The following is a 25,957-nucleotide window of genomic DNA, read 5'->3' on the forward strand; positions in this document are numbered from 1 at the left end:
TACACAAGGAAAAGGTCATTAAGCCATTTCATACCAGTGTTTTGTACCTATGGCACATTTAAAACCTGCAGGACAGCGACTGGAGGACTGGAGTTTGACACATGACTTACTGTATTTGTTTAATCTACTTTATTCAACTTTCTGGTAAAGTTAAAAACTTACATTTTTTAATTTAGAAATGGGAATTGGCTAAAAACAATACAGGTTACAAAATCTCAGATTGCATCACTAAAAGCCACAATTTAAATCTGCCTAATGCAGAAACATGGGGAAAAAAAGAACTAATTTGAGAACTACCAACAAATAGAAGGTAATCAATCTAATATGTTTGTAGTCACTTCAATAAAGATTGCTTTTTATTGTGTTTTATTTTTTTAATGGCATTATCCATCTCTCCATCCTCAAACTGAAAGAGAAAGAGGAAAACCAAAACAAAAACTTCAAAAGTTAAAAAAAAAAATACATTCTGAGGATCACACTAGAAGCTACAAAACAAACTTGAACAACTCAGGAGAAAAAAATGAAAAGAGAACAGTCTTATTTTAGTTACAACTCAAAGTCAGGGTAAAGCATAAATCTGACATAAACATCTTTTCTTAAGTTCTGAGTTTTCTGGTGGTTGTGAGGGTTTCCCTTGGTTGGTGAATGAGGAATGCACCGAGCTCGGCCTTTTCTACAACCTGGACCAGGCCACTCGTTGTGCAACTTCTTTCACCCCAAGGAATAAAAACTATGTGCAACGACTGCATCTCTGTCCATCAAGTCTCTTTGATGATGAGCTCGACAAAATGTGCAGCATGATTTCTGTGTGCATGATTGGTTTGCACACGTGGTCTGGATTCCATGCTTTATATGTCTTCTTGTCTGGATCTCCTGAAATACACTTGTCTTCTGATCCAGTCAGTAAGGAAGAACACTCAAAAAATAAAGAAATCAGTCAGTCTTCCAGTAGATTAGCTGAATCCAGTCTGACGATTAGCTTGTATAGTCTGTCATTTACTCCTTTATTGTCCCAACAAAATATGTCCACCGCTGGAACAGGTGGCACATTTGAAGCTCTGTGGTGAAACGGAAAAGGCCTTTCAATGTCTATACAGCCCAGAGGAAACTGGCAGACCACCTGCTTGTTGCTCCAGTCTAACGGGACTGCATGGGTACAGGGGAGGGCTAAACAGGGGAGGAAGAGTTCAAGAAAAATGGCTTGAAAAATACATCAGGAAGGGGAAATAAAAGGTGACAAAGAAAAGAGCAACGGTTTCTCTCTGGTCTCTCCTCTTCACTTGTGTCTCTGTAGAGCTTTCCTCTTCCTCCTCTTAAAGAAACAGCAGCACCTGAAAAATACGAGTCAGTTCAGAAAGATTTCCACAGCAGCAGCTGCTTTATGCTCACAGGCAAAACAACTTTATTGGATTTTGTCCAAGTGAGGGGGCAGGATAGATCTACCCTCAGAGGGTAGATCTACTTTGGCCTGTCACTTCAAGTCATGTTAAAGTTCAGTTACATTTAAACAACTTTACAATTTCATCTTTAAGAACTTGCAAACAGTAATTTTACAATCAAATCCACTGACTACATTTTTTTAAACAGCTAAAGCCGATCCAGAGCTGGAGCAGGACTGATGCTGCAGGCGGGTCTGGGGCGTATGGTCATCACCTCCTTAGCAAAATGCACTGATTAGAGAAGCCAATCGGAGCCCAGCAATTCAATATCAAGTTTTAGGACTACGATTCAATTCAGAAACTGTTTCTGATTCAGAAACTACATTTTTCTCTAGAGATTCTGTTTAAATTATGTGGCTGACAAGAGGAAAAAACAAATAGAACAATTATTTTTATAAGGTTCTGTACTGTATCCAATCCCATCCATTTATATTTAAACAAAAATGGGTTTGTGCCTAAAAGTCTGTCACTTAAATTACCAGTATTTGGTTAGCTTAGCTTCCATGCTTTTTCTTAAATTAAAAAAATGAATCACTCAAAATATAAACATTGGCCAAGTAGGAGCGGCAAGGACGTACATCTTAAATAGATTTTAAAATAGATTTTTGATTATTTTGAATCAAATCAGATTTGCCAGGATTTGCAATTCTCTATAGAATTCTTTTTTTTTTTTTGCACCTCCACCATTGATGCTGTAATTTATGCAAAAGGAGTAAATATTGAGTACATGGACAACCTTTTCAGGAATCCTATATTTCCTGATTTAAAATCCTTATTCATTAATTAACTTTGGAAATGAATTGTCATGAATCTTTTGATTAACATGGAAGCGTTTTGAGGGTGGCACTTTAGGAGTTGAAAAAGTAAAAGGAAACCAGTCAATAATAGTTTCTCTACAAAAAGACAATTGTTCAGTAGTTGTCTCTCCACAGAAACACAAACATGTGATTCATCCTGTATAAGCATATCAACATAAATAATCAATTAGAATCTAAACAAGAACATAGGAGGACAACCACAAAGGATGAATGAAAAAAAGTAAGGACTGAACAGTGTGTGTAGATGAGTGTGTTCTTACTTTATATCATCAGGGACTTCAACCTCTGCGTTGGCTGTGATTGGTGCGTTAGAATGTCCCGCAGTAGGATCGTCTGTATTCAGCTCTCCATTGGTCGAGTTCATCACCTGGAGGATAGAATAGTTGGAAAATCTGCATGAGCACTCCGTCTCATCCCTCTTCTACTCAGTGGCAACAAAGCAACATGGTCAGTGCAAAATAAAAAAGCAATTTTGCCCATCATTAACTGTGAAACTGGACAAAGAGCATGCAAGAAGCAGCAACTAATCAACATGATCAACAACACGATCAACAGTGTTTCCATGGAAATCACTACGTGATGTCAGATATCAATGAAGAGTAGAAGATTTACAAAGAAATCCTCCAGCTTCTTTGTAATTAAGACCAATCAGTAACTGTTGCTTTAACTAATACAAGGCTCGCAGAGAAAGTGCTGTTCCAGCAGAAACATCCTATCATTATAACTCAAAACTACAGCTCTATCTAACAACTGAAATACTCCACCAACACAAGCATGAAGTTCTGCAGTTTGTTCAGCAAGAAAGGCTGAAACATTCAATGACTTAATATAGACACTCAAGGAAAAGTGCTTTATGGATTCAAACAAATGATCCTTTTTGACCTTAACGGACTCAATGATTCTCAAAATGAACACATCCTTGCTAAAACGCCAGGTTTTAAAATCCTTTCTAAATTTCTTCCGCATACATTGTGGTAATCCCCCTGTACAAGTGGAGTGAAAAACAAATCTGATATCTGGAATCTGGAGCGGCCCAACGAGCTCCTGCTGCCATTAATGTCTTACTTTTCTCTAACATAGAAAGTACTCCTGTTTCAGTTTCTTTTTTGTATATCTGCTCTGTCTTCTCCAACACCCAGTCAGTCATGGCAGATGGCTGCTCATGGTGAGCCCAGTTCTGCTTCTTTTCCTGTTCGCTGTTGCCAAATGCATGCTCGGTATCAGAGATTGCTGTAAAGTCAACAACACAACACAAGTGACTGTCTGACTCTTCATGCTTATCCAGGAGGAGTCATTGCTGAAACTAGATAAAGTGTTAGTTTGGAGATGTTCATGTGTGTTTTTTATTTTGGATGTTTCGCTTGGAGTTTATGAAGTCATGTGTTTGGTGGCCAGTGGTGACCAATCTGGCCAGGGTTCTATAAATGAACAAAAGTAGAAGTTTTATGTGCATCACATGCTACCGACGTATTTTATCCTTATCTTTATACCATATTAAGGTATATTTCTTGTGTGTGAACTACTAAAATAGGCAACTATAAGCATTTTTAGAGGGAATCTCAAACCTTTGAGAATTTTACCTTTTTGTGAGCAGCTATGGTCCCTGACCCCAACACTGTAGGTCCACTGCATTTTCTACTATTCATTGAGGCTGCTACTTTAAAACGGACACTTTCTGCTGCGAGAAAGTAGAGACAGGAAGACCAAATGTATTATGGTAAATTTGATCTGTTCACAGTTTCAATCTCTGTTACAGAATTAGATTTGAAAATTAAGTTCAAATTCCAAAATACTTTATCAATCTCAAATTATCCAATAATCCAAGAGTCGTTGTAGATGCTGATGGATGTCCTGTAGCGGTCTGTATTATTGCGAATCTGAAGAACCCTCTGACTGAAGACTCTTTTCTTTGCATCGTCATGCAAAGAGCGTTGTTGACCTGAAAACACTCAACAAAGCTCATGTTGTTGAGTGTTTTTAGGTTCCTTGTTCTGATGCTGCTGCCCCAGCAAACAATTATTGTTCAGTCTGTTGTCCAGATAAACACCGACTCCACAACCACCACTTCTCTCACGATGGAAATAGGGTTTGATCTAACCCTGTTCCTCCTAAAATCTACAATCATCTCCTTAGAAGATGAGATGATGGTTCCTTCCATGACACAAAGCATTCCACCAGTTCTCTGTACTCTGCCTTTTGTCCATCTCTGATTCACCCGACAACTGCAGAGTCATCAGAATATTTCTACAGATGATAGAAGTCGGACTTTTGCAGGAGTGAAAAGGAATGATGAGAGTACAGGGCCCTGTGGTGCTCCTGTGCTGCTGACCACCTGTTCAGACACACAGTCCTTCAATCTCACAAACTGTTGTGTCTCATAAAATGTTGAAAGTCTTCTGGAAATATTAGTTATGAGAAGACGCTAACAACACTAACCACGAAAACAGAACTGTCATTATTTAGATTTTATTATTATATTAAAACCTCGTTATATAGCAACTGATTTCTCTGGCTATTTCTCAGGACCACTTTAAAAGATTTACGAAATAAATTGAGAAAAGTCGACATAAAAGAAAAAGTTTGCGAATCGTATGAGTTAATAACTGGGCAGGAAAATAAAAAGCAGGAAAAATAATTGTGTCTAGATTAAGGATATGTGGGCATATATATATATATATACATATACATACATATATATATATGTATGTATATATATACATATACATACATACATATATATATATATATATATATATACATATATACATATATATATATATATATATATATACATATACATACATATATATATATATATATATATATATATATACATATATATGCATAATTCTGAATTTCTGTAAAAACATCTCCATCTGTAGGGATAATTTATTAAGCAAAGACACTTCCTCACAGTCAGCCTGGCTCCAGACACAAGAGGGTCAGGCAGACAGACAGAAAGACGGCAGAGCTAACTCTTCCTCTCAGAGCCGCCCAGTTTATCAGCAGTGAGGTGGGACAAACAGATCATATGGGACCAGGACCACACTCTCAGTAAAGACAGGATGTACAGAAGAAAGTTGGAGGAAGAAAGAAAACATCTGCTATACTTCATGTCTTATTCAAACATGCAACCTTATTATAGAACAGCAGTATACTAACATAGTTAATATTACCTACTCCACTTTACTCCTAGTGGTCTGGACTGTTCTGTTTTGTGAAGCAAGTTTCCAGCATTTAATGTGTGCTGTTATTTTTACTATTTTGCTTCTATTTCCTGTAGTGGCAGAATTCTTTGTTGCATTTATTTTGTGTGTGTGCGTGTGCGTGTGTGTGTGTTCTGCATCATTCAAGCATTTGCCGCAAATTTCACATCTTGAATCACATACTTGCCACACCAGACCAAGTAGGAATACAGGCTTCTACCCAAGTGAGATATGAAAGCACAAATACTCCCACTGCTAATAAAACCCTCATGGCAATTTGCACTGACCAATTTGCAACTTGCTTAGGAAGGAAATTAAGAGTAGCGTTAGCTATAAATCCTAACCGCCAGCCTTGGGGATGTCCAATCATTTCATTCTTTGAGTTTTGATACTATAAACTATACTCTGTGGCAAATATTCCAAAGAAAAAGTTGAGAAAACATCTTGAGCTGTTAAAGGATGATATGCTGCACATTGGTTGGCCACACTCTCCTTTCTAGATGATCTCTCCTTTGCTACCACATATCAGTCAGTGTCAGACTTCAAATTCTTGAACCAATAAAAAGAAGAGCTTTGGACAAGCAGTCTTTATCTTATACTCCACCCCCAAACACAGACAAAACACTTCAATGGGACTACTAGTTAAACTGAGGGTAGCTTTGAAGCCATCCTCAGAGTTCAGAGAAAACATGAAGGTCAAAGGGAATCCATCACAGTTGGCTCATTCTTGCTTAATTAAATCCAGTTTCTCTGGTATGGAAGTGTTTGCAGCAGGATGTTGATGTAAAGGCTGCTGAAAAATCTGAAATAGGAAAGACAAACCTGATCTAAAGCATTGATATGCAAATTCTGAACTTCAGTCATAACATGGAGACCATGTTACACTTGGAATGTTGACATTATTTTCTGTCAACATATTGAGTTTGTGTTGTGTCCCAATTTGTTTTTCAGTAGCTGTCGATAGCAGTTTACTCATATACCAGGTAATGAAAGAAAAATCTGGTGTGTCATGTTACTATCTGAGGTCTGGCCCACAAACTGGCATGCATTTGTTCCCTAATATTTCAATCTGAAAATTCAAGACTCAATTTTCCATTAAATAACTTTCAAAATACAAAACATAAAAGTTCAATGAAAAAGAATGAAGAAAGGAAGGAAACAGATGAGGAAATCAGATAAGTATGACAGTAGAGAGAAAGAAGGAAATAATTCAGGAAAGAAAGAAATGATGGAAGGAAGGAGACAGGAAGTATGTGACGAAGAACATTGAGACTGGAATGGGGAATAAAGTTTGGAAATACAAACATTATTCCATACTCATTTCTCAAAAAGAGCTAGACAGATATAGTTCTATGATTTGGTATATAATCAATGTCTATGAAAGGAGCAGAATGGCTCATATAATATCACTCAGACTGGCACACAGTGGCCAGGTCCAGTCTGACCAGTAACCAGCTTTACTGGGTACCAGTGCTCAACAAAGACTCACAGACTTTGACTCCAGGTTTTTGTGGAATAAAATAATAATAACAATAAAAAAAGGCTGAGAAACAACATCAGCTGTCAGTGAATCGCCACTGAAACTACGACTGCAGGTGACTGCAGTTGGCATCTGATGTTTGTAGCACAATTCTGTGTTTCAGCCCTGAGGATGAGGAAAAAGCCATGAACACAGTTTAAAAAAAGAGTTTTAATTAGGCTCCTGGTGAGAGCTGGGAAAGTTGAATTACATTTTTTAAAGGATGTGTTGTCTCTAGTGGGATTTATTTGAAAGTAGTTTGACAGGAAACAGGGTAATGAGAGAGGCGGAAGACATGTGGCAAATGTCACCAGGCCAGGAATCGAACCTGCAACTACCGCCACAAGGACTAAGGCTTCCATATGTGGGTCGTGCTTTGCCCCTGCGCCACCACAGCACCCCAACCACAATAAAAATTTTAAAGGTCTTTTGAGTTTAGGAGTGGAGAGGCTGATTTGTTTCCCTGCTTCTTGCACAATTTTCTCACATACAGGAAACGGATTACTGAATGAATGTTACTGTCAGATTTTACACAGCCACTGAGAGCCTGGCCTGGTGACAGAAATGGCTGTATTTGGATTCATCAGAGTGACAAATGTTGATCTAAAGAGTCTAAAGACTTTCGTGGATGATAATTGAATTTTGCACTAGTTCAGTCTTAAATGCTGTGTGACAAAGGACACAGGTCTGTGTGAATAAGACCTGGTTCAAACAGCAAGATCTAAAAATTCAAAAGCTGAGAGACCCTTCACATGGCATAAAAAAAATCTAGCATTTAGTTGGTTTGGTCGAACAGCGTGTGATGGACAGCCACACGGCAGGAGTAACACACCACACACAAACCCATTTCACTCACCAACATGCAGATGTCAGATGGAAAAACTCTCAAATCCACTTGAGACCAAATGTGAGTTCAGAGCAAACAGATATGGCAGAAGCAATGGTGATAGATTGTGAAATACATTTAACAGAGAAAAAAAACAAGACAAAGATGTCTTCAACATCCACAGGACTTTCTGATGCTTCATGACAAGTTATTTTGTTTTCTGTGGATCTGAGATTCCCCATCACAGTGCTTTCTGATTGGCTACACGTCACGTTCAACAGGCTGGGTTCTCATTTGTCATCAGGGAACATCAAATACACACTGCAATATCAGGCCAAGACAATCCAACATGTGGAATATTCCAGATTTTAGATCACAGTGGTCCCACCGACCATCTGAGAAGACGAGGTCACTCTTAACACACGACAGTACTCTCTTTAGATTACCTCAGAGCCATCTCAATAATCGGAGTGGCCTTAAGACCTTGGGAAAGGGAAATCGGGACAGAAGTTGGCATGAAATTCTTGTCGTGTTTACTAGGCAACACTTAATTCATCCAATCAGAAGGTCCACATCAGGGTTTCCCCCAGTGTATTATAAGCCTGGTGGCCCGCCATGCTTTACTGCGCTAGTGGTTAACGAACCGGCGCTAACCTCATCAGGTTTAGTCCGGTGAGGAGATTTTGCACTCTCCTTGTAGTCACGCATCACACTAGTTTTATATTATTTTATTATTAATTTTAGTATTATTTTACAAGATGTACAAATCATATCAAATGCTTACTCCACTTAGTCAGACAGAGTTGATGCGCACGGCCGGGCGGAGATCAGAGAAACTCAAGAAACAAACTTGAGCAACCAGAACAGTTTCTGTGATGCTTATAAAAAAATCAACAGACAGAAATTGAAGAACTAAAGCCACATTAGCAGCACTGAATTAAATCTCCTGTTTGTTGCGCATGTCTGCCCGCAATGCAACAAATTTAATTAATCATGCAGGGCCGGTCCAAGGCTGTATGAGGCCTGGAGCAGAATTTGACTTGGGGAGTCAAATTCTCTTTAGAGGGCAGGGGGGACCCCTCTTGCTGCTAAAAACATCAGCACCTCTAACAGCTTCTGTGATTAGATTTGGTGAAAACTGGGAGACGGGGACTAGTTTCATTGGCCAACCTAAAAGCAATCAGTTATAATTGCAGATTACTAATTTGTATTTGTGAACAAACAGAGCTCAAACTCAAAGATTAAACTCACAGCATCAGATTGTTGCTATGGTAACAAACAATCTAATTATGAATATTGTTCTTTGAACTTTTACAAACTAAACTTGCCTGTTAAATAATTTAAAATCTTTTAATTTATGTATACTGAAACTATTAAATCAAATTCAGCAGCATTGATAATTACAAATAAACAAATGTTACATTTATGTATGGTTTGTGTTAAAATATTAGCATTTATGGTGCTCTGGAAGCCCTGGGGGCCTGATGGAGCCACTGACTTACTTTGGATTAAATAGAAGTGCAAATAATTAACATTCATTTTAATTGTATTTTTTTGATTAGCTGTTTTAAGACTAGTTGTGGGTTTAAATAGCGTTTCGCTGGCAATGTTTTCCCATCACGTCTAATTATCCTGTTGTGATCTGTGTTTTTGAGTTCTCTGTGTGTTTATTTTGAGTTTTTCTGGGTTTCTGAGTCTCTGTGTTGTTCTGTCTCCCCCTGATTGTTTCCCAGGTGTGTCTCGTTTCCGTGATTACCCTCTGTGTACTTAACCCCACCTGTGTACTTTGTTCCTCGTCGGGTCCTTGTCTAAACTGCCTTCAGTGTTGCCTGTGGAGCTAGTCGCTTGGTCCTTCGTATCACCAGTTGCTACCGGTGTTGAGCCCTTGCTTCTGCTCAGCCGTGCTGCCTGGTTGTGGACTGTTTTGGATCTTTTGGATATTTATCACCATTAAATTGTCATTTCATTTATACCTTAGGTCTGCTGCGTCCTGCCTCCCTCACCTCACACCACCGTACTTCATGACATATCCAGTAATATCTTTACCTTTCCTGTCTACTTAACATCCTTTAATACAAAAACACGGTGGACTGCCTCGACCCCCGAGTTTAGCAAGTTTTCTGGGGGAGACCCTGCACATGATATGTTGCTCAGACAGTGAATTGAAACTTCTTTTGGCACCCCAGCAACCAGCACCAGTGATCACGGGAGCAACTTGTAGTACTGCATGCTTTCCCAACCAGAAACCAACTAGTTTCAAAACAAACCCACAACAGAGGAATCCTCCAACTTGCTGACCAGACTGCTGCACTACCCACACTAGCTCACTGTTGTGTTCTTTTTGTTGTTTTTTTTTGCTGATGCCGCTAGGTAGGCTGAACAAATCTGCCACTACTAACTGTAGTTACAATGAATTAAAATGACAGAAAAAAACAAAAAAACTAAAAAATTTTCTTGGGTTCCACTGAACCTTGGCTCTGCATCTAGAAAAATCTTACTGCTGGAAGTTAAGCAAGTTATTCTTGCTAAAAAATAATAATGGAAGCCAGAAGGAAAAATGAGAAAAGAACACAAAACATTTTCAAGCACTAAGTCAAAGAAACTCTCTGAAGCTGACTGATAAGCAAAGTGAGACAGAGTAGTTCTATATGAGCAATGCAATGTGTCTTGTGTAACTACTACAGAGAAAATCTTTTTTTATGGTTTAAGATAAATGATGTTAAACCATGAACTAGGGCTACAACTAAGGATTCTTTTAGTATAACTACATATAATGAGCGAAAAAAAAGAAAAAGTATCTCTAAAGTAATTCTAAAGTTAATCAATTAAATGGACAAAATGATGCGGAGATTCAACTTTAATAAAATTGGGACTCAGCATGCTCGTCTTGGACTAGCTTTACAAATAGTGCTGCTGGAACAAAACACAGCGTTTAAAAACGGGGTTTCTTAATAGGGCCATCAAGCTCCTTCAAGACCCGGCCGTACGCTGAGGCACCCATTCCTCTAGCGCTGCCCTGGGCTCAGCGCTCGCTGCAGAGACTGACTCTCAAAGCCAGGCTACTCATTGGCTTTGAGTTGCCGATGACTGACTGTATGCTCCAGTTAACGATTAATCGATTACTAAATTAGTTGATGAGTATTTTATAATCAATTAATCTGATTAAACTTTTCAGCCCATCTGTGCACAACCCCTACCTGGTTCTGTATTTGTTCTCATGAGTGTGTACCTGGTTTTTGGTTTGAGGTGCTTTCTCCCGGTTGCTTGTCTGAAGTGGAGTTTCAGTCGCCACGGGACCAATAGGAGTCGGCTAAACACAGACAGCAGGAGGGAAAAATCACTGTTACTGTGCAAGTTCAGCTGGCAACATGATTCTTATTGTGTAAACAGAGAGGTGCTGCAGTGATGCAGGGGTAAAGCTGCTGTCACCGGTTTGAGTCCCGCATGCTTTCCCCTTTCTCATTACCCACTTTCCTGTCTGACCTCATATAAAGGTCACTAGAGCCAGAAAGAAACCTTAAAAAAAACTAATACAGGCCTGCATATCACTACAGGAATCTTCTGGTAGCTAGCACTAACTAACAGTGAACATTGTTTATTCTGATTTCACCCACCGCCAAAAGCTTGGACCAATCCAGCTCTAAGAAGCTTTCCAGGAACACAGAACTACTTTCCAAAGGCAAAGAAGAAGTTTCCAAGAGCTGAATGTTAATCCAACAGCGTTGCGGCATGTTTTATCAGGCTGATGAGGACGAGTCAGGTTTATGTAGGGCTGAGCGATATGGTTTACAAATAAAAAATCTCTGATTTATTCATGCCAGTGCAGATTTAATCGATGTTTTTCTTGCTTTCTTTTCTAATAAAAATAAATTATAAATGAGAAAAGCTATTTTCAAAAGGGGGCTTTTATTTCAGCTATCAATTCTGCGAGTAGTACGACACAGGACTGAGGCCAGGACAAGAACCTTTGTTTAATTACAAGAATGCAGTCATCGTATTAGCAGAACAAAGACACAAGTTTACCAGAAAAACATTTTAAAATTACGAGGAAAGAGTTGTTGAGCTCATAAGAGGTCACAGGTAGTGGCAGCATTGCCTGTCCTCCCACTGCACCTTCACACTTTCATATTCCTGACAGATTGCAAAGGAACTGAATTTTTTTTTTCTTTTAAGTTTTTATCATCTTGTTTTCTAACTTTTCTTACTTTGTTGATTCATCATTATGGGGTGGCTGGATTGGGTCTCTATTTTGTTTGGTCTGTGTAACCCAAACATATGTTCAAAGCATACCTATTCTGGGCAATTCAATCCACCTAAAAGCATAATATCTTTATTGAACATTTGTTCTCTGGAGGCTAAATGGTGTATAAATCCACATGTGTTAAACTGAAACAAATGCTACCATAACCCAGTGCTTCTCAATTCCAGTCCTCAGGGCCCCCTGCTCTGCATGTTTTAGATGTACCTCTACACCAGAACAGCTGATTCAAATGATTGCATGACATCTTCTGCAGATACCAAGTACTGCAGGAGCCTGTTAATCACCCAAAGATTCAATCCAGGTGTGTGGCAGAAGGAAAACATCTAAAACATGCAGGCAGGGGGGCGTGAGGACTGGAATTGGGAAACACTGCCATAACCAAATGTTTGTTTTTGGCCCTGGAGAGGATAAATTATACAACAAAAACAAATTAGACAAATTTTGAAAGATCATTAGTATATTCTGTAATTTTCTTGGGAGGTAATAATATTGAAATAGCTGGCTGGAAGAATGAAGGTCTCTGAGAGATGATTCCACCCCTACTTTCTTTTATGTATCTATTTATTTTTATTATCTTTGACCTGCTTTCTTTTTTGTTGTCCAGATGGTGCAATATATTTAATCTCATTATATATATATTTACAGCGACAAACAATAAATTCTATTCTATTAACATGTCAACATGATTGACCATTTAGGTTTAGAATATTACAACAATGAATAATGTCCAACTATGTGTTGTCTCTCTATAGCCATGAGGGACATGAGGTTTGCATCTTCCTTATGGATCAGTGGCAAAACATTACTGTCACTCTCGACTGTATGCTCTGGACATTTTATTCTCATGATTTTGTATGTACCTTTGAGTTTTGATATGTTTGTGTAAAAGAAACAAAATACTTTAATAAAAAGAATTAAAAAGAAGCTTTGGGTCATGACTGAAAGAACGAGATCACGGATACAAGCGGCCAAGATGGGTTTTCTCCACAGGGTGGCTGGGCTCTCCCTTAGAGATAGGGTGAGAAGCTCAGTCATCCGGGAGGGACTCAGAGTAGAGCCGCTGCTCCTTCACGTCGAGAGGGGCCAGTTGAGGTGGCTCGGGCATCTGGTCAGGATGCCTCCTGGACGCCTCCCTGGTGAGGTGTTCCGGGCACGTCCCACCGGGAGGAGGCCCCGGGGAAGACCCAGGACACGCTGGAGGGACTATGTCTCTTGGCTGGCATGGGAACGCCTTGGGATTCCTCCAGAGGAGCTGGTGGAAGTGGCTGGGGAGAGGAAAGTCTGGGCCTCCCTTCTGAAGCTGCTATCCCCACGACCCGACCCCGGATAAGTGGAAGAAGATGGATGGATGGATTAAAAAGAAAAGGTAATTTTAATGAGAAAAAAGCTCCAATCTGACATGACCAGCTCAGTTCAGTGTCCTGCTTCTCATAATAATTTCATGCTGGTGTGTAACAGGATGAAATATTTTCTTATTTCTAAAACTTATACTTAAGTATAACTTCTCAAGATGCTCTAAATTCCTCATTTTAATTTTTTGTGTTGGAGTTCTCATTATTACTACTTTTTTCTGGTAATATAGGGATTTTATTACTGTCAGGTGACTAATAATAAAAAAAAATCTTAACTTGGCCCTAATACTTTATCATAGAGTTGACCTGAATTCAAAATCCTAATAATAGAAGCTGTAAAACACACTTTGTTTTTACAAGGTGTCCACTATAAAACTATAAAACTCACGGAGTGCATTGGTGGAAGAAATCCTGATATTCCACAAATAACACATTCAAAAACCAAAAGTTTGATTAATCAATGATTTGGTGCATCACCCAGCCCTTTATGAAAGAATTTCTGAGTCAGAGACAGATTTGAAAAATCATGTCCCTCCCCATAAATTTTGCTGAACCTTCAGAAACCTCCACAGTGGCTCACAGTGCAAATGCTAGCTGCTGAATGATCTGAATCTCTGTCTACCTGAACCCAACCAGATAACCACAACACAGCCTCCATACTGTGCTGAACTCAGCAATGATTGAACAGAAAACCTGCAAGAAGATCTCATCAGAGTAACCTGCTGCATGAAAAAAGCACATGCCACTAACCAGTGGCTTTCCGGTCCAGTCATACTGATAATCGAAGATGTATCCGTTCCTGTCGAAGAGGTCTGTGAAGAGTTTCCTCAGATAGTCGTAGTCTGGCTTCTCGAAAAAGTCCAGCCGCCGCACATATCGCAGGTATGTGGCCATCTCTTCTGTTGTTTTCAAACAAAGGCAATTCACACACATACACAGTCAGCCAGCGGAATCTGATACTTTATCACAGTAAGCAGTGAATAAAAACTAGACTTATGATTACAAACCTGGGAAATTCTCACAGAGCACCTCTATCGGCGTGTCTCGCTTCGTGTCTCCTATTTTCTGATAGCGTTCCTTCAGAGTGTCGGCCTAAGGCAGAGAAGAGTGGAAGTAATTCAGAGGAAGGTTCCACATGGAACCTGGCCATGGATTAATAGCAAATGTTTCAACTTAAAAATAAGATGAGCACTAATTGTTTTTTTCTTACCTTTAGTCCTTGCCATGGCAGGCTGCCCCGCAGAAAGTACATGAACATGTGGCCTAGAGCTTCCAGGTCATCCCTTCTGCTTTGCTCTACAAAGTCCAAGTTAAGATGAGAGAAATAAACCTGAGCAAGGATGTAAAGCTGAAGATCAAAGCCTGACTAACATTAGAGTTTGCTCCATTAAACACTGGTAGGGTTTTTACAAACATCTACAAATTTGAGCATTATTAGAATCAAAAGCAGCTTAACTGATCAGGATTGTGTGAGCAAACTTGAGTTTTCAAGTGCTGTCAGCATACACACAAAGTATAAATATATTAACTTTAGAGGAATAAAATAAAGAATAAAGAAACAATATGTACATGTATTTATTACCAATTTGCCAATTGTTATGAAGAATGAAAAAGACATGGCTCTTTGAATCTTTCTAATAAATAAAAACTGACAGAATGAACTAGGGCTTTGAAAATTCATACATAACAAATGAAGGGCTTTCGTCTTTACATGGATATTAATCACTATATTATATTATAGTGATATATAACTGATAGTAATATTTCCATCAATTTTTCTTATTTGATAGTGTTTTCTTTTTTTAAGATTTCTTTCACCAAAACAACCAAACAAAACACAACCCAGAGAAAAGTCCATCCATAAATTTTTTTTTTTTTTAAAGATGATGCATTTCCAAGGAGATCACTAGTTGTCCTATTTAAATAAGTCATGTGATATTTGTGGTTCTAAACCAGTTCTGTTTAGCTGGACTGATGGAAAAAATGTCTCTATAGATGGTGAAGGTAGCAAGCCTCCTGCTGCAGAACGTCCTCTAAGGTCAACTACTGACCTCAGGTTAACAAAAGGCTCCGTTTTGAGTCTGGTCTTCAGAAATTGAGACAAAATTATTAGTTTGCATTACATTATTTGCAGTGATTAATCAATAAGCAAAACATAAGGCACATGTTTTGGTCACCACATCCCATAAGTGAATACAAAAGCAGTCATAGAGACACTCACCTTTCCCCAAATGTGTATTGATGCTCATGTATCTGGCAGTTCCAGTCAAACTCTTGTGTTCTCTGTATGGGATATGTTTCTTTGTCTCAGGGTCTATGTATTCCTTTGCGAGGCCAAAGTCTATGATGTGAATGGTGTGTTGCCGTTTGGAGCCGGGTCGGCCCACCAGGAAGTTCTCAGGTTTCACGTCTCGATAGATGAGGCTTCTGGTGTGGACAAACTCCATTCGGGTTATCTGAGGGAGAGGATGACATCAGAACCATTTACAACAATCAGATACAAGCTTTTCTAAGGCCTGAGACTTAAAGAGCTAAATGTCTTACCAGCTGTATGGCTATCATGAGTACAGTTTTTAGAGAGAAAGTCCTGTCGCAGAGGTCAAACAGGTCTTCTAGGCTGGGTCCAAGCAGTTCCAGAACCATGGCATTATATTTCCCACATGGTCCAAAGTAAAACACCTGAGGTACGCCCTCTGGAGGACCAGCAGAGGAAAACAGGACAACAAAACCATCAATGGCTTTAAAAACAAACAAAAAAAAAGGCTTTCGGTGCTCCACACTGAATCTCATTAGAAGACTGAAAAAGGTTAGCCTGGTAAATGCCAACCATTTGTTCATCCTAGAATCTGGGTTCTCGACTGTTGAGAAGCGATTGCTTTCTGGAGTGTGGACTGTGTGGAAGTTTGCAATTTTACCCAATCAATAACCTATGTAATGTCCCAGTTCGACATAACGGAAGCTTACCAGAAATTGCTTGTCCTCTTAATAACCATCTGTGTTATTAGTTCAGTTTTAATTCAATAGTTGGAAGCCTGACCAACACAGACCGAACAGCTTCCATCCTTTCCGCTGCTCCCATTGCTAAAACTACAGGCAGACTACAATTCCAAAACAGTGCAGGAAATTGACATCACCATTCACAACTTCTTATGTTCAATGATTGGCCTGTTAGAAAACCTTCCGGAGGCAACCCAAGCGAATGGGAGAAATCCGATACTGTGCTATGAAGAAAGATTAGAATCGTGCAGAATTGCATAGGAAAGCAATGGCCAGGCTAAAAAAAGAAGGTATGGTTTTTACCTAAGATTTTATCTACAAGTAGGCCTGTCGTGATAAATGATAAATCAATTAATCGTACGATAAATTAAAACTATCCACGTCATTTTAATTATCGGCATTATCATCTCTTCTGGCCTTTTTCTCTTTCTGTTGATGACACTGAATGAAAAAAGGCTCAACTCCGCTGCTCTCCACTGACCCTCCCTTCCTCATTTCCTCAGTGTAATGTCCAGTTCACACTACACCATCTTATTGTCGGCCCATTTTCAAAACCTGAGAGATCACACATTAGCCGACAGAAATCCTAGGTATAACGGTTCCATCATGCTGTGTGGTGTCCAACAATGGGCAGAAAATAATGGCTACAAGTCCAGTGAAGTCATTTTAAAACCAGACATTAATCAATGCTTTACTACAATCTACCTGCAGTGCATGTGGCTCTAGTGTCAGTGTAACGTCCTGACTGAATGAAAATCATTAGAATCTATTTATGTCACGTTAATGAAGAACAGCTGAAAAGTTACCGGGTTCATCAACTGGTAGCAATTTGGCTCCAACTCCTCCCCTCATCATTTCTATGTTCTTTGCATAAAATGTTTTATAAACATTAATGTTGTTTCCACATATCATCTCCAATGTCCGCTGGACTTCAGGTTGCTGTGTCAGCTGTTTGGGATTCCCCTCTGTAATTTCCCCTCAGAAAGGATGGAGGAGAATCCGGCTTTCTGATTGGCTGCCTGTCACATTCAACAGGCTGCGTTAAGCTCCCAGGGGGGAAAACCTCTGATTTAGATCAGAGCACCACAACGATCTACCGTAACACACACACACACACACACACACACACACACACACACTACAGGATGATCTACCTGCCCCAAGCGACAATCTTAGAGAACTATCAACGTTCTAAGATTGTCATAAGGGGAAATTTGGGGCAAAAATCGTGTAGTGTGAACTATTGCATCAGGTAGTCGATGTTCCATCTTCTCTATTTAAATCTTATAATTACTGAAGGCCAATATAGTAAACAGACTTCATAATCTGCACTCTTTTGGTTGAATGCAGTATTTATTTACACTTTTGTGTTTTTATTCAAGTATATTTTTGTTAATGGAGACTGAGAATCCATTTTATTTTTGTTTTTGGTTGTTTAGTTTATTTTATCAGTTCCAGTGTTAAATGTTCTTTTGAAAATAAAGTCTATCTATCTTTGGCAGGAAATCACATGTATTATTATGTCATTTCCATTAAATTAGTGTACAAAGGTCTTCAAACAATATTATCGTTTATGGCAATAATTTTTGAGACAATTAATCGCTCATCAAAATTTGTTATCGAGACAGGCCTATCTACAAGGTAATCACCAGCTCCTATTATCTGAGTCATAAAGAACAATATTGAAATCTGAAATTGTGGCTTAAATTTCAATGACATTGAAAGTTTAATTTTACAAAAATAAGAAGATATGAGAAACATCTGAAGTTTTTCACTTCACTCTCACCTCCATCAGGTCAGAAGTATCAAACCAAAAAGAAGTGGGAAAAACTAACTATTTTGAGGCTGCATATCACGAGTAAACCATAATAATTAGAATCTTAAATAGTTCCATACACTGCTTTTATACTTGGCAGATTGCAGTTTTCTGGCCGATCGCCGATTACCGATCTTTAGAAACCCTGACATGCCGATTATGATTTTGGCTGATACCATTTTTTTAAAATGTTGCAAAACATAGCAAGAAAGTTGCTGAGTTGGCAACAGTGTGGTGACTATTGTTAACTGCAAACATGACCTGGTGGAAGGGTCTGTCATAGCATAGCAGAAGAAGATGGTGGTTGATTTTATACCTTTGCCAAGGGAGACAAGACTGGTGGAGATGATCAGCTTCAGATCCAAGTATCGGCTGATCTCCCAAAATTAAAGACTTGTAAAAGCTTAATGATTTGTTAGGGCTCCCTCTGATGTCAAACAATACTTTGGCGACTAACAAGAATAGTTTATGGTTTGATAAAATAAGATAACATGTTTTCTGTGTCTGCTCTCTTCTCAAACCCACAGTTGATCGTGGCAGATGGCCGGTCACACTGAGCCTGGTTCTGGTTCTGCTGGAGGTTTCTTCCAGTTAAAGAGGAGATTTCTACATGGTTCTTTTTTTGCGACATGCTTGTTCAGGGATTGCTGCAAAGTCAACTACACAATTCAAGCAACTGTATGCCATCGTTGCATGTTCATCCAGGAGGAGTGAATGCTGCACGTCAATGACTCCATGCTCTGGTAAATAGTTTCTAAACAAACCCAGTGATGTAATGTAACCAATGTGGAATCTGTTTGTATGACTGGGCTGACCTGTTTTAGTAAAGTAACTAAAATAATAAATACAAATAATAAGACATTATTTGTAGTGAATTAAAACTTAACATATCTGGTTTCCATAAAATTAAGAGTTCTGACAAGCCAAGTATGAGATATTGATCATCATCTCACTGTGGAACGCAGCCTAAGCCAACATGTGAACAGTCTGTCCCTGAATTTATAGAATGCTTGATGCAGACCTTCTCAGGTCCACTCCGCTTCAGCACTTAAATAAGGGACATTCGATGTTATGTGTGTTCAAGCCTTAAATATATGCAAACACCAACAAAAGTTAGGGAAACTTGGATTTTGGGTCAAACTTCAGGTTAACCTAAACCTTTCCAGGTGAACTTAACATGACCTTCTTTGAATGTTTGAATGCACATGTTCAACTGTTCAATGTTTCAGTTCTTCTTGCACAACTTTCTCTTCTCTAACAAGGAGCTCAATGGCAAAATTCACAACAGCAGTTTCATCAGTCAACCATCAACACATTTTCTGATTCAATCAGAAATGGTGTTTGAACAGTCGTCTTCATCATGATGTTCACATTCAGATAACAAGAGGCCAAGTCGACACCAACAACTGATGAGCCATACAGGATGCTCTAAGATCAAACTGACCGCTGAGCTTAGAGCGTAATCAGCTGGTCACAACAGAGACTTAAACAGTCACAGGAGGGTAAAGACGTGACGCCCTTTAGCTGCTCAACTCCTGGCAATTTAAAGGCAGGTGAGACTTTTAGAATATATCTTTGCAAAGTCAACTTTTGACATTTTCCATAAATTTCACCCAAAAGCCAAACATACACCACATTTTGTCAGTGGTGTATGTTCATGCATAAATAGGTTCACACACCTATGAAGCATTGTCATCCCTTACCTGAACTTCCCAGTTGTTTGTAAAAGCGATATTCTAGATGCAATTGTGGCGCTCGGGACTTGATGGGTTCCTGTAAAAGAACCAAATTAGAATCAGAATCATCTTTAAGGAATCGTCATGAACAGCACTGAAACCTGTCCAGTTAAACCCAAACCATTGTGAGAAAATCACAAATGTGATTCAGTCCATCTTCAACTAAGCTCAGCTTTGTACATGTTTAATTATAATTTCAGCTCTTTTCACAATTTTGTTTTATTGGCACAAAATTTTTCATTCTTTATCATTTTTGGCAAGAAAAACAAACACCAACTGAAATGAACATAAAGAAAAACCACCACAACCACAGAGAAATATTGCACTGGCAGCAACAGGCTGAGGTTAGCTTTCTCTTTTGTTGCCGCGGACTCTTTTTATGGGAGGGATTGTCTTGAATAACCATGAAAACAGAGTTAAGATCATCAGTCCAATTTATTAAAGCCAAATAAGTCATATTATTTAGGAACAACAGAGAAAGACCAGTGCTGTAACACAGAATGGCCCCTGACAACAGAATCCCATTCCTTTCTGCTCCTACATAAGCTATGTGCCCTAAAGAGGGCAATCCCCTATGAACTTTACGTGTGTATGTATGTCCATGCGAACAGCTAAAGGAGACAGAAAAACACAGAATCATGTAACCATAACACTTTAGATGAAACAAGACACTTTGTCGAGTTGGATGAAATCATGAACAGCTATAAATACCACCAGCTTTTGGTCTGAAACTTTCAAATGTCTGCTGGAAGCTCATGATGAAGAGATTTTTTTCAGGATCACTAGGTCCAAGCATCCATAAGAATATAAAAGAATGGCTTCACCAGAAGAAAATGAAAGTATTGTTATGGCCTACTCGGGGAGCAGAACTAAATCTGACAGAAAATCTAAGGATTCACCTGAAGTTGGCTGTGGACAAGAGACGTCCTCATAATGTGGGATTTGGAGAATTTTGGTGAAAGGGGGCCAACGATACAAAGCCTAGGATGCTGACATACTGCGACTGAAGACTGGACGTTGAAACTGAATGAAAAGTTGTTTCAACTAAGCATTTGTCTCAGAGTGTACACCTTTATGTAGTCAGGTTACTGGAGCTTTGTGATTTTGTGTCTCTTTTCCAGAATAAATGAACACACACTCCCTCTAAGGAGTCCAGTCACACTGATCAAGTCAGACAGGTGACTATGAATTTATTTAAAAAGTTCAAGAAGTTTTTTTAATTTTTCTTCAGTATGTAAAAAACAGAAGACAGGGCAGCCATCATGACTCTACCAAATCAATCAGAACATCAAAGTGGCAAGTAATTTTCAGCTAACAGGAAAATAAATCTCACCTTCTTGGGATAAACTATATAAACACTCAGCACTGGGGTTTTCATCTGTAAGAAAATTACTTTATGTCTTTAATATCTGAGGACTATTGACCAATTCCATAAATGTTTTATTTTATTGTTTTATTTAATATTTATTTTACTAGGATAAAAAGACCCATTGGGATTAAAAAAAGAGTTCTGTCCAAGAGGAAGCAACAAATGCACAACTGTAATGTATTGTATTTAACTACATAAACACAGCCTGAAGAGGATTTTTACCAGTTTGATGGCCACATATTCATTGGTGTACAAGTTCTTTCCAAGCCGTAGTTCTCCAAAGTTCCCACACCCGATCTTCTTTCCGACCCGGAAGTTTGGTCCAACCATCAGAACTCCTGAGCCGGAGCCAGCAACTCGGCCGCTGTGTCCTGATCTTCCCCCTGCCTTCCCAGACATCCTCTTCCCATCCTCAGTCTCCCCCTTCCCTCCACCTCCACCTCCACCAACTCCACGCTTGTCAAAGTCCATCAGTTTGTGGTAGCCTGGCCTCTCCACGATTAGGCTGATTCCATGCACCAAGACAAGCACCAAAACTACTGCCTAGAGGCTTGATTTCCAGGTCTTGCAGTGATCTAATACAGAGGCACACACTTTGGCTTTAAAGGGTGAGCTGAATTAAAATGTGGAATATTGTGCGACAATGGTATGGATACGGATGACTAAAAAAAAGACAAATGGATTGGAGTTAAAGAACGGGATCTAAAAACTAATAACTTTAAAATTATTCAAGACAGAGATGGTAAAAAGCGTATTTGATTGAAAGTGCATCAAATTTGAAGAATACAGGGTGAAGAGGCACAATTAAGAGTGACTTTCTGTCCCCCTTGCAGGGGCCAGAGATGTTAAAGGAAGATGGAGAACTGATGTGCGAGGACTTGGAGCTAGCCAAATGCTGGCATGCTTTATAAAACCAGAAGGGAGTCCTTCTCTAAGGCTTAGAAAGGTCAATCCAGCATGACAACACTCAGTAAAGGAGTTCAGAGGTTTCACCTCCGACCTTCAGCCAGGACAAGACCTAGATCTGCTATCTGACTTCCTGCCATACGTTTCAGGAACCGAGCAGGACTTCAGTACTGGTACCAGCACCGCTACTTGGTCTATAGCACCACATAAGGTTTAGGTCCACGGCTCCAGAAATGCTGTACACTGGGAAACCTGAGAAAACATACAGAAATAGATGATTTAGTTCTCATGTCAACTCATAATATCATGGATTTTAATATTCAAAAAGTCAATGATTGATCTATGGCTTCATTAAAAAGACCAGCCCATGCAACAAAGTTGATTATTTGTGTGTTTTAAGACACCCAGCAATAATATAACACTCCCAGTTGAGGCCTGTGTTTATATGCTGCTACTGTTTATACATGCTCTGTGTCAGAATCAATTGCCCTCACTTATGCTACATGGCATGAATTAAAGCAACACTTTGTTTCACTGAATGCATAACCGCTGTGGTGCAGAGACTACATTATATGCTAACTACATATGAAAGCAGCCCGTTTCTGCTGCATACAGTCTTTAAACTGCGAACCACTTTTATCCACATTCATTCTTTTACTCATCTTCTCTGTCTTATCTACACTGAATAACATCAGGCTGTGAATCTGTAAGAAAGATGCCTGAAAAGCAGTGATATAATTTGCTTTGTCTCACTGACTGACTTTGTGAAAAATGTCTCAAAGTTAACTTTTATGATTTACAAAAAAATAAGTCCAAGGAAAGATAAATGTACATAATAGAAAAACAGCATAATATATGTAAAAATATTTTGTTTCCCATTGGGATTAATATATATTTCAATTTGAATCTAAAGCATTAGTTACTATTAGTGTCCTTTATATTATGGTGATCGTTGAGCAGGAAGCTGGTCTGTAGATTAAAGTAAATACTTTCCTGATGTGTTTTTAACCTGCACTGACCCTGAGTTAACATGTGAACGACTGTTTGAGATGAATGACTCTTTAATCACTGTAAGCTTAGTGAAGCCAAAACTGCAAACAAATTCATAACGGGAAAGTATAATCAACCCAGCCTAAAGAAAGGGCAAAGGAGAAACTAAAGTCTGAAGAGGAAGAGGAAATGTCTGAGACAGAAGTTGAGTCTATCAATGCATCCATGCTGATGTCATGAACAGGGAAAAAACAGAATAACGTGACCTCTGTAGGACGCAGTGATACAGTGATTACCAGCACAGTAACAACAAGCTTCCCTCCCTTATAGTTTATGTAATTTAGCAAAATGCTTAATGAAAAATAATTAATAACATAAAATATATGTTTTGTCAGATCGTCAACAGGTATAGGTATGGGTAATTAATAGATCAAACAAAAATCTGAGGACGATGGCAGCAACTAGTCTTTTATTTTTTAGGGAATTCTGTACATAGAAAATAACTACTTTGTAAGAAATGACAAAAGCCTCAACAGAGCAGCTGTATCAGCTCTTTGCCTGAGAATCTCAACCCGCTGCCAATGAGGGAACCGTAATCAGCTGAATTGAATAAGGTGGGAAATTAGGTTGCTTGGAAGTTAACAAAAAGCAGATAGGCTAAAATCAGATTTCATAATAAAATGTAAAAAAACAAAACAAAAAAACACTGCTTGGCTAAAGTTAGATCTAAGCCTTTAATTATACCCTTCAAAGCAGGTCAGGCTCTGTTGTTGTTTCTGCCGTCCCACAGCAGCCTCTGTCAGATTGATCAACTCACAGGAAAAACAGATAATCAATGGTGTTCTATAGCTAGTGGTAAGGAAGGGTTAGACACGTTCACTCCCAACATGGTGCCCCCTGCACAAAAAAACTAAACAATAGTTGAACTAGGAGATCTCATATAAATGTGACCTGAATACAAATAAAACAGCAGATGTTTGAGGATCAGACTTATTGCACAATCTTCAACACAGTCTAAGGTCCTAAAGAACGGTAATCACTAATCTTTTTGCAAAAGAAAACTAATATGAAATTATGTGAAAAAGACATTAAGAATATAAAAAATATACGGCTTAACTAATTCCTGTTTTAAAAAATGAGCAAGAAAACAGACCAAGACATTAAATGTATTTTTTATTTTTTAAATCACCTCAAAAGGTGGTGAATCTTCCCACTGCGCTCCGCCTTGTTATCTGCTGTGTTTTGCGTCATGGCCTCCTGTCAACATTGAGCCAAGCAGTGGCAGTTTTATGTGTGTCTGCATTCAGTTAATCTTACGCCTACATGAGAGCACAAAACCTCAAAAGCAAAAGTATTTTTTCCACAGCGTGCCACTGGCTCAGAACCTGACCCACATTACTGAGCAGAAGATTCGACACTTCGAGCACCACAAGAGAAATTTCATCCGCAGAGAGCAAAACACTCTCACCTCTTCTTCAACCCTTACATTCACTTTTGTCTAGGAAATCACTGGCAAAAAACTTGAACGTGCTGAAGAGCAATGGCGTACTACTTGATTACACCTTATACACAGCAAACTAATGTATACGTGCAGCTCGGCGCTGAAGTGAGTCCCTTCTATTGGTGATCAGAGCTCTTGATGTTCTGGGGAAATACTGAACATCAACATGGCCTTGGTTTACCACCCGCACTCCAATGAACAACTGACTTCATCACATCCTACTTGCTTCATAACACGACTTAATAGGAGAACCAGCGGGCACACCAAAGCCAGACTTTCCGCATCAGCATGTACTAGTATTTTATACTTGGAGACAAAAAGTTTGTGCGATGAGCTAATGTTAGCTGAATACCTAAACATTAAGGTTCAGCCTGGCTACTACTGTAGGCCTGCTCTTTACATTTACTGCTTGTTTATTCATTAAAACTCGTATTTACTGTGTTGTTACACGCCAAGCTACAAAGAAAGAATACAGCACAGGAAGTTGGGTTTTAGGCCACAACAGTTTCTGTACTTGGCCTGAAGATGTTCGGGTTCATTGAAACAAATTTAAAGTCGCAGTCTGGAGAAAATATAGCGGCAAAAATGACTCACGGTTCCGCAAGGGAAGACGGAAACCATATGAAAAACGGTTATGAGCAGCTTAGCAGGATAACTATATTATCAATCTGAAAGCTTTCAACAGCTTCTGAGGTAGCAGTGAAACGTAGCTTGTCAGAAACTACCAAATGCTAACATGTTAGCTAGCTAGCTCACTAGCTACCGCTGAATTTCTGCCTATATACCTCGTCATACGGAAACACAACGAACTCACTCCTACCTATACATTTAACCAGAGTTTTAAAAAAAGTCTTACATACCTTAACTGACTGTGTCTGTTCTTATACTTCCTGTTTGAAATTAACTATGATGGTTTTCTTCTACTCGTTTCCCTGATCATCTCTTTTACTGTGCAGGTTTGGCTAACCAACTACAAAGCTGCGCCAATGATCTAACGCTGTTTGCGTAGATACAGTTGAAAATGTCGGTCTTGAGAGAAAAACCGAACGTAAATGTACTTGAATAAAATCTGGTTACATTTTGCGTACCTGTATATATGAGACAAACAGTAGGCACAAACACTGGTATTAGTTTGAAACTTTTATCCCACTTCCACTGATCTATTAGGAAAGTTTTTTTATATTAATGAATTGGCTTATTGTTATTGTATTTTTATTTGAA

General features: G+C 38.9%; 1 protein-coding gene across 2 annotated transcripts; it reads right to left on the bottom strand.

The window, feature by feature from the left end:
* Positions 1-359: 359 nt before the first annotated feature.
* On the bottom strand, positions 360-25,736 carry LOC122841277 (casein kinase I-like). 2 transcript variants are annotated; one of them, XM_044134453.1, is made up of 12 exons: positions 25,597-25,734; positions 24,425-24,492; positions 21,562-22,497; positions 19,938-20,007; positions 15,966-16,114; positions 15,643-15,877; positions 14,632-14,717; positions 14,429-14,513; positions 14,172-14,320; positions 11,038-11,118; positions 2,518-2,624; positions 360-1,331 (listed from the first exon to the last, which is right to left on the bottom strand). In XM_044134453.1, the coding sequence occupies exons 3-12, from the start codon at positions 21,808-21,810 to the stop codon at positions 1,277-1,279; spliced, it is 1,266 nt and encodes a 421-aa protein (XP_043990388.1). In that variant the 5' UTR covers positions 21,811-22,497; positions 24,425-24,492; positions 25,597-25,734; the 3' UTR covers positions 360-1,276. The 2 variants fall into 2 exon arrangements, with proteins under 2 accessions (XP_043990388.1, XP_043990387.1); XM_044134452.1 differs by lacking the exon at positions 24,425-24,492 and having other exon boundaries at positions 25,597-25,736.
* Between the last annotated feature and the right edge of the window lie 221 nt (positions 25,737-25,957).

The sequence above is a fragment of the Gambusia affinis genome, linkage group LG12 (assembly GCF_019740435.1).
Source record: "Gambusia affinis linkage group LG12, SWU_Gaff_1.0, whole genome shotgun sequence".
Taxonomy (NCBI): Eukaryota; Metazoa; Chordata; class Actinopteri; order Cyprinodontiformes; family Poeciliidae; genus Gambusia; species Gambusia affinis.

Bases quoted from the DNA above. Each gene is read 5' to 3' on its own strand.
- LOC122841277 (XM_044134452.1), bottom strand. From the start codon at position 21,810: ATGGACTTTGACAAGCGTGGAGTTGGTGGAGGTGGAGGTGGAGGGAAG. The intron at 20,008-21,561 runs GTAAAAATCCTC...GTTCTTTTACAG, and splicing joins AATATGTGGCCATCAAACTG to GAACCCATCAAGTCCCGAGC. The intron at 1,332-2,517 runs GTAAGAACACAC...CGTATTTTTCAG, and splicing joins GAAGTCCCTGATGATATAAA to GTGCTGCTGTTTCTTTAAGA.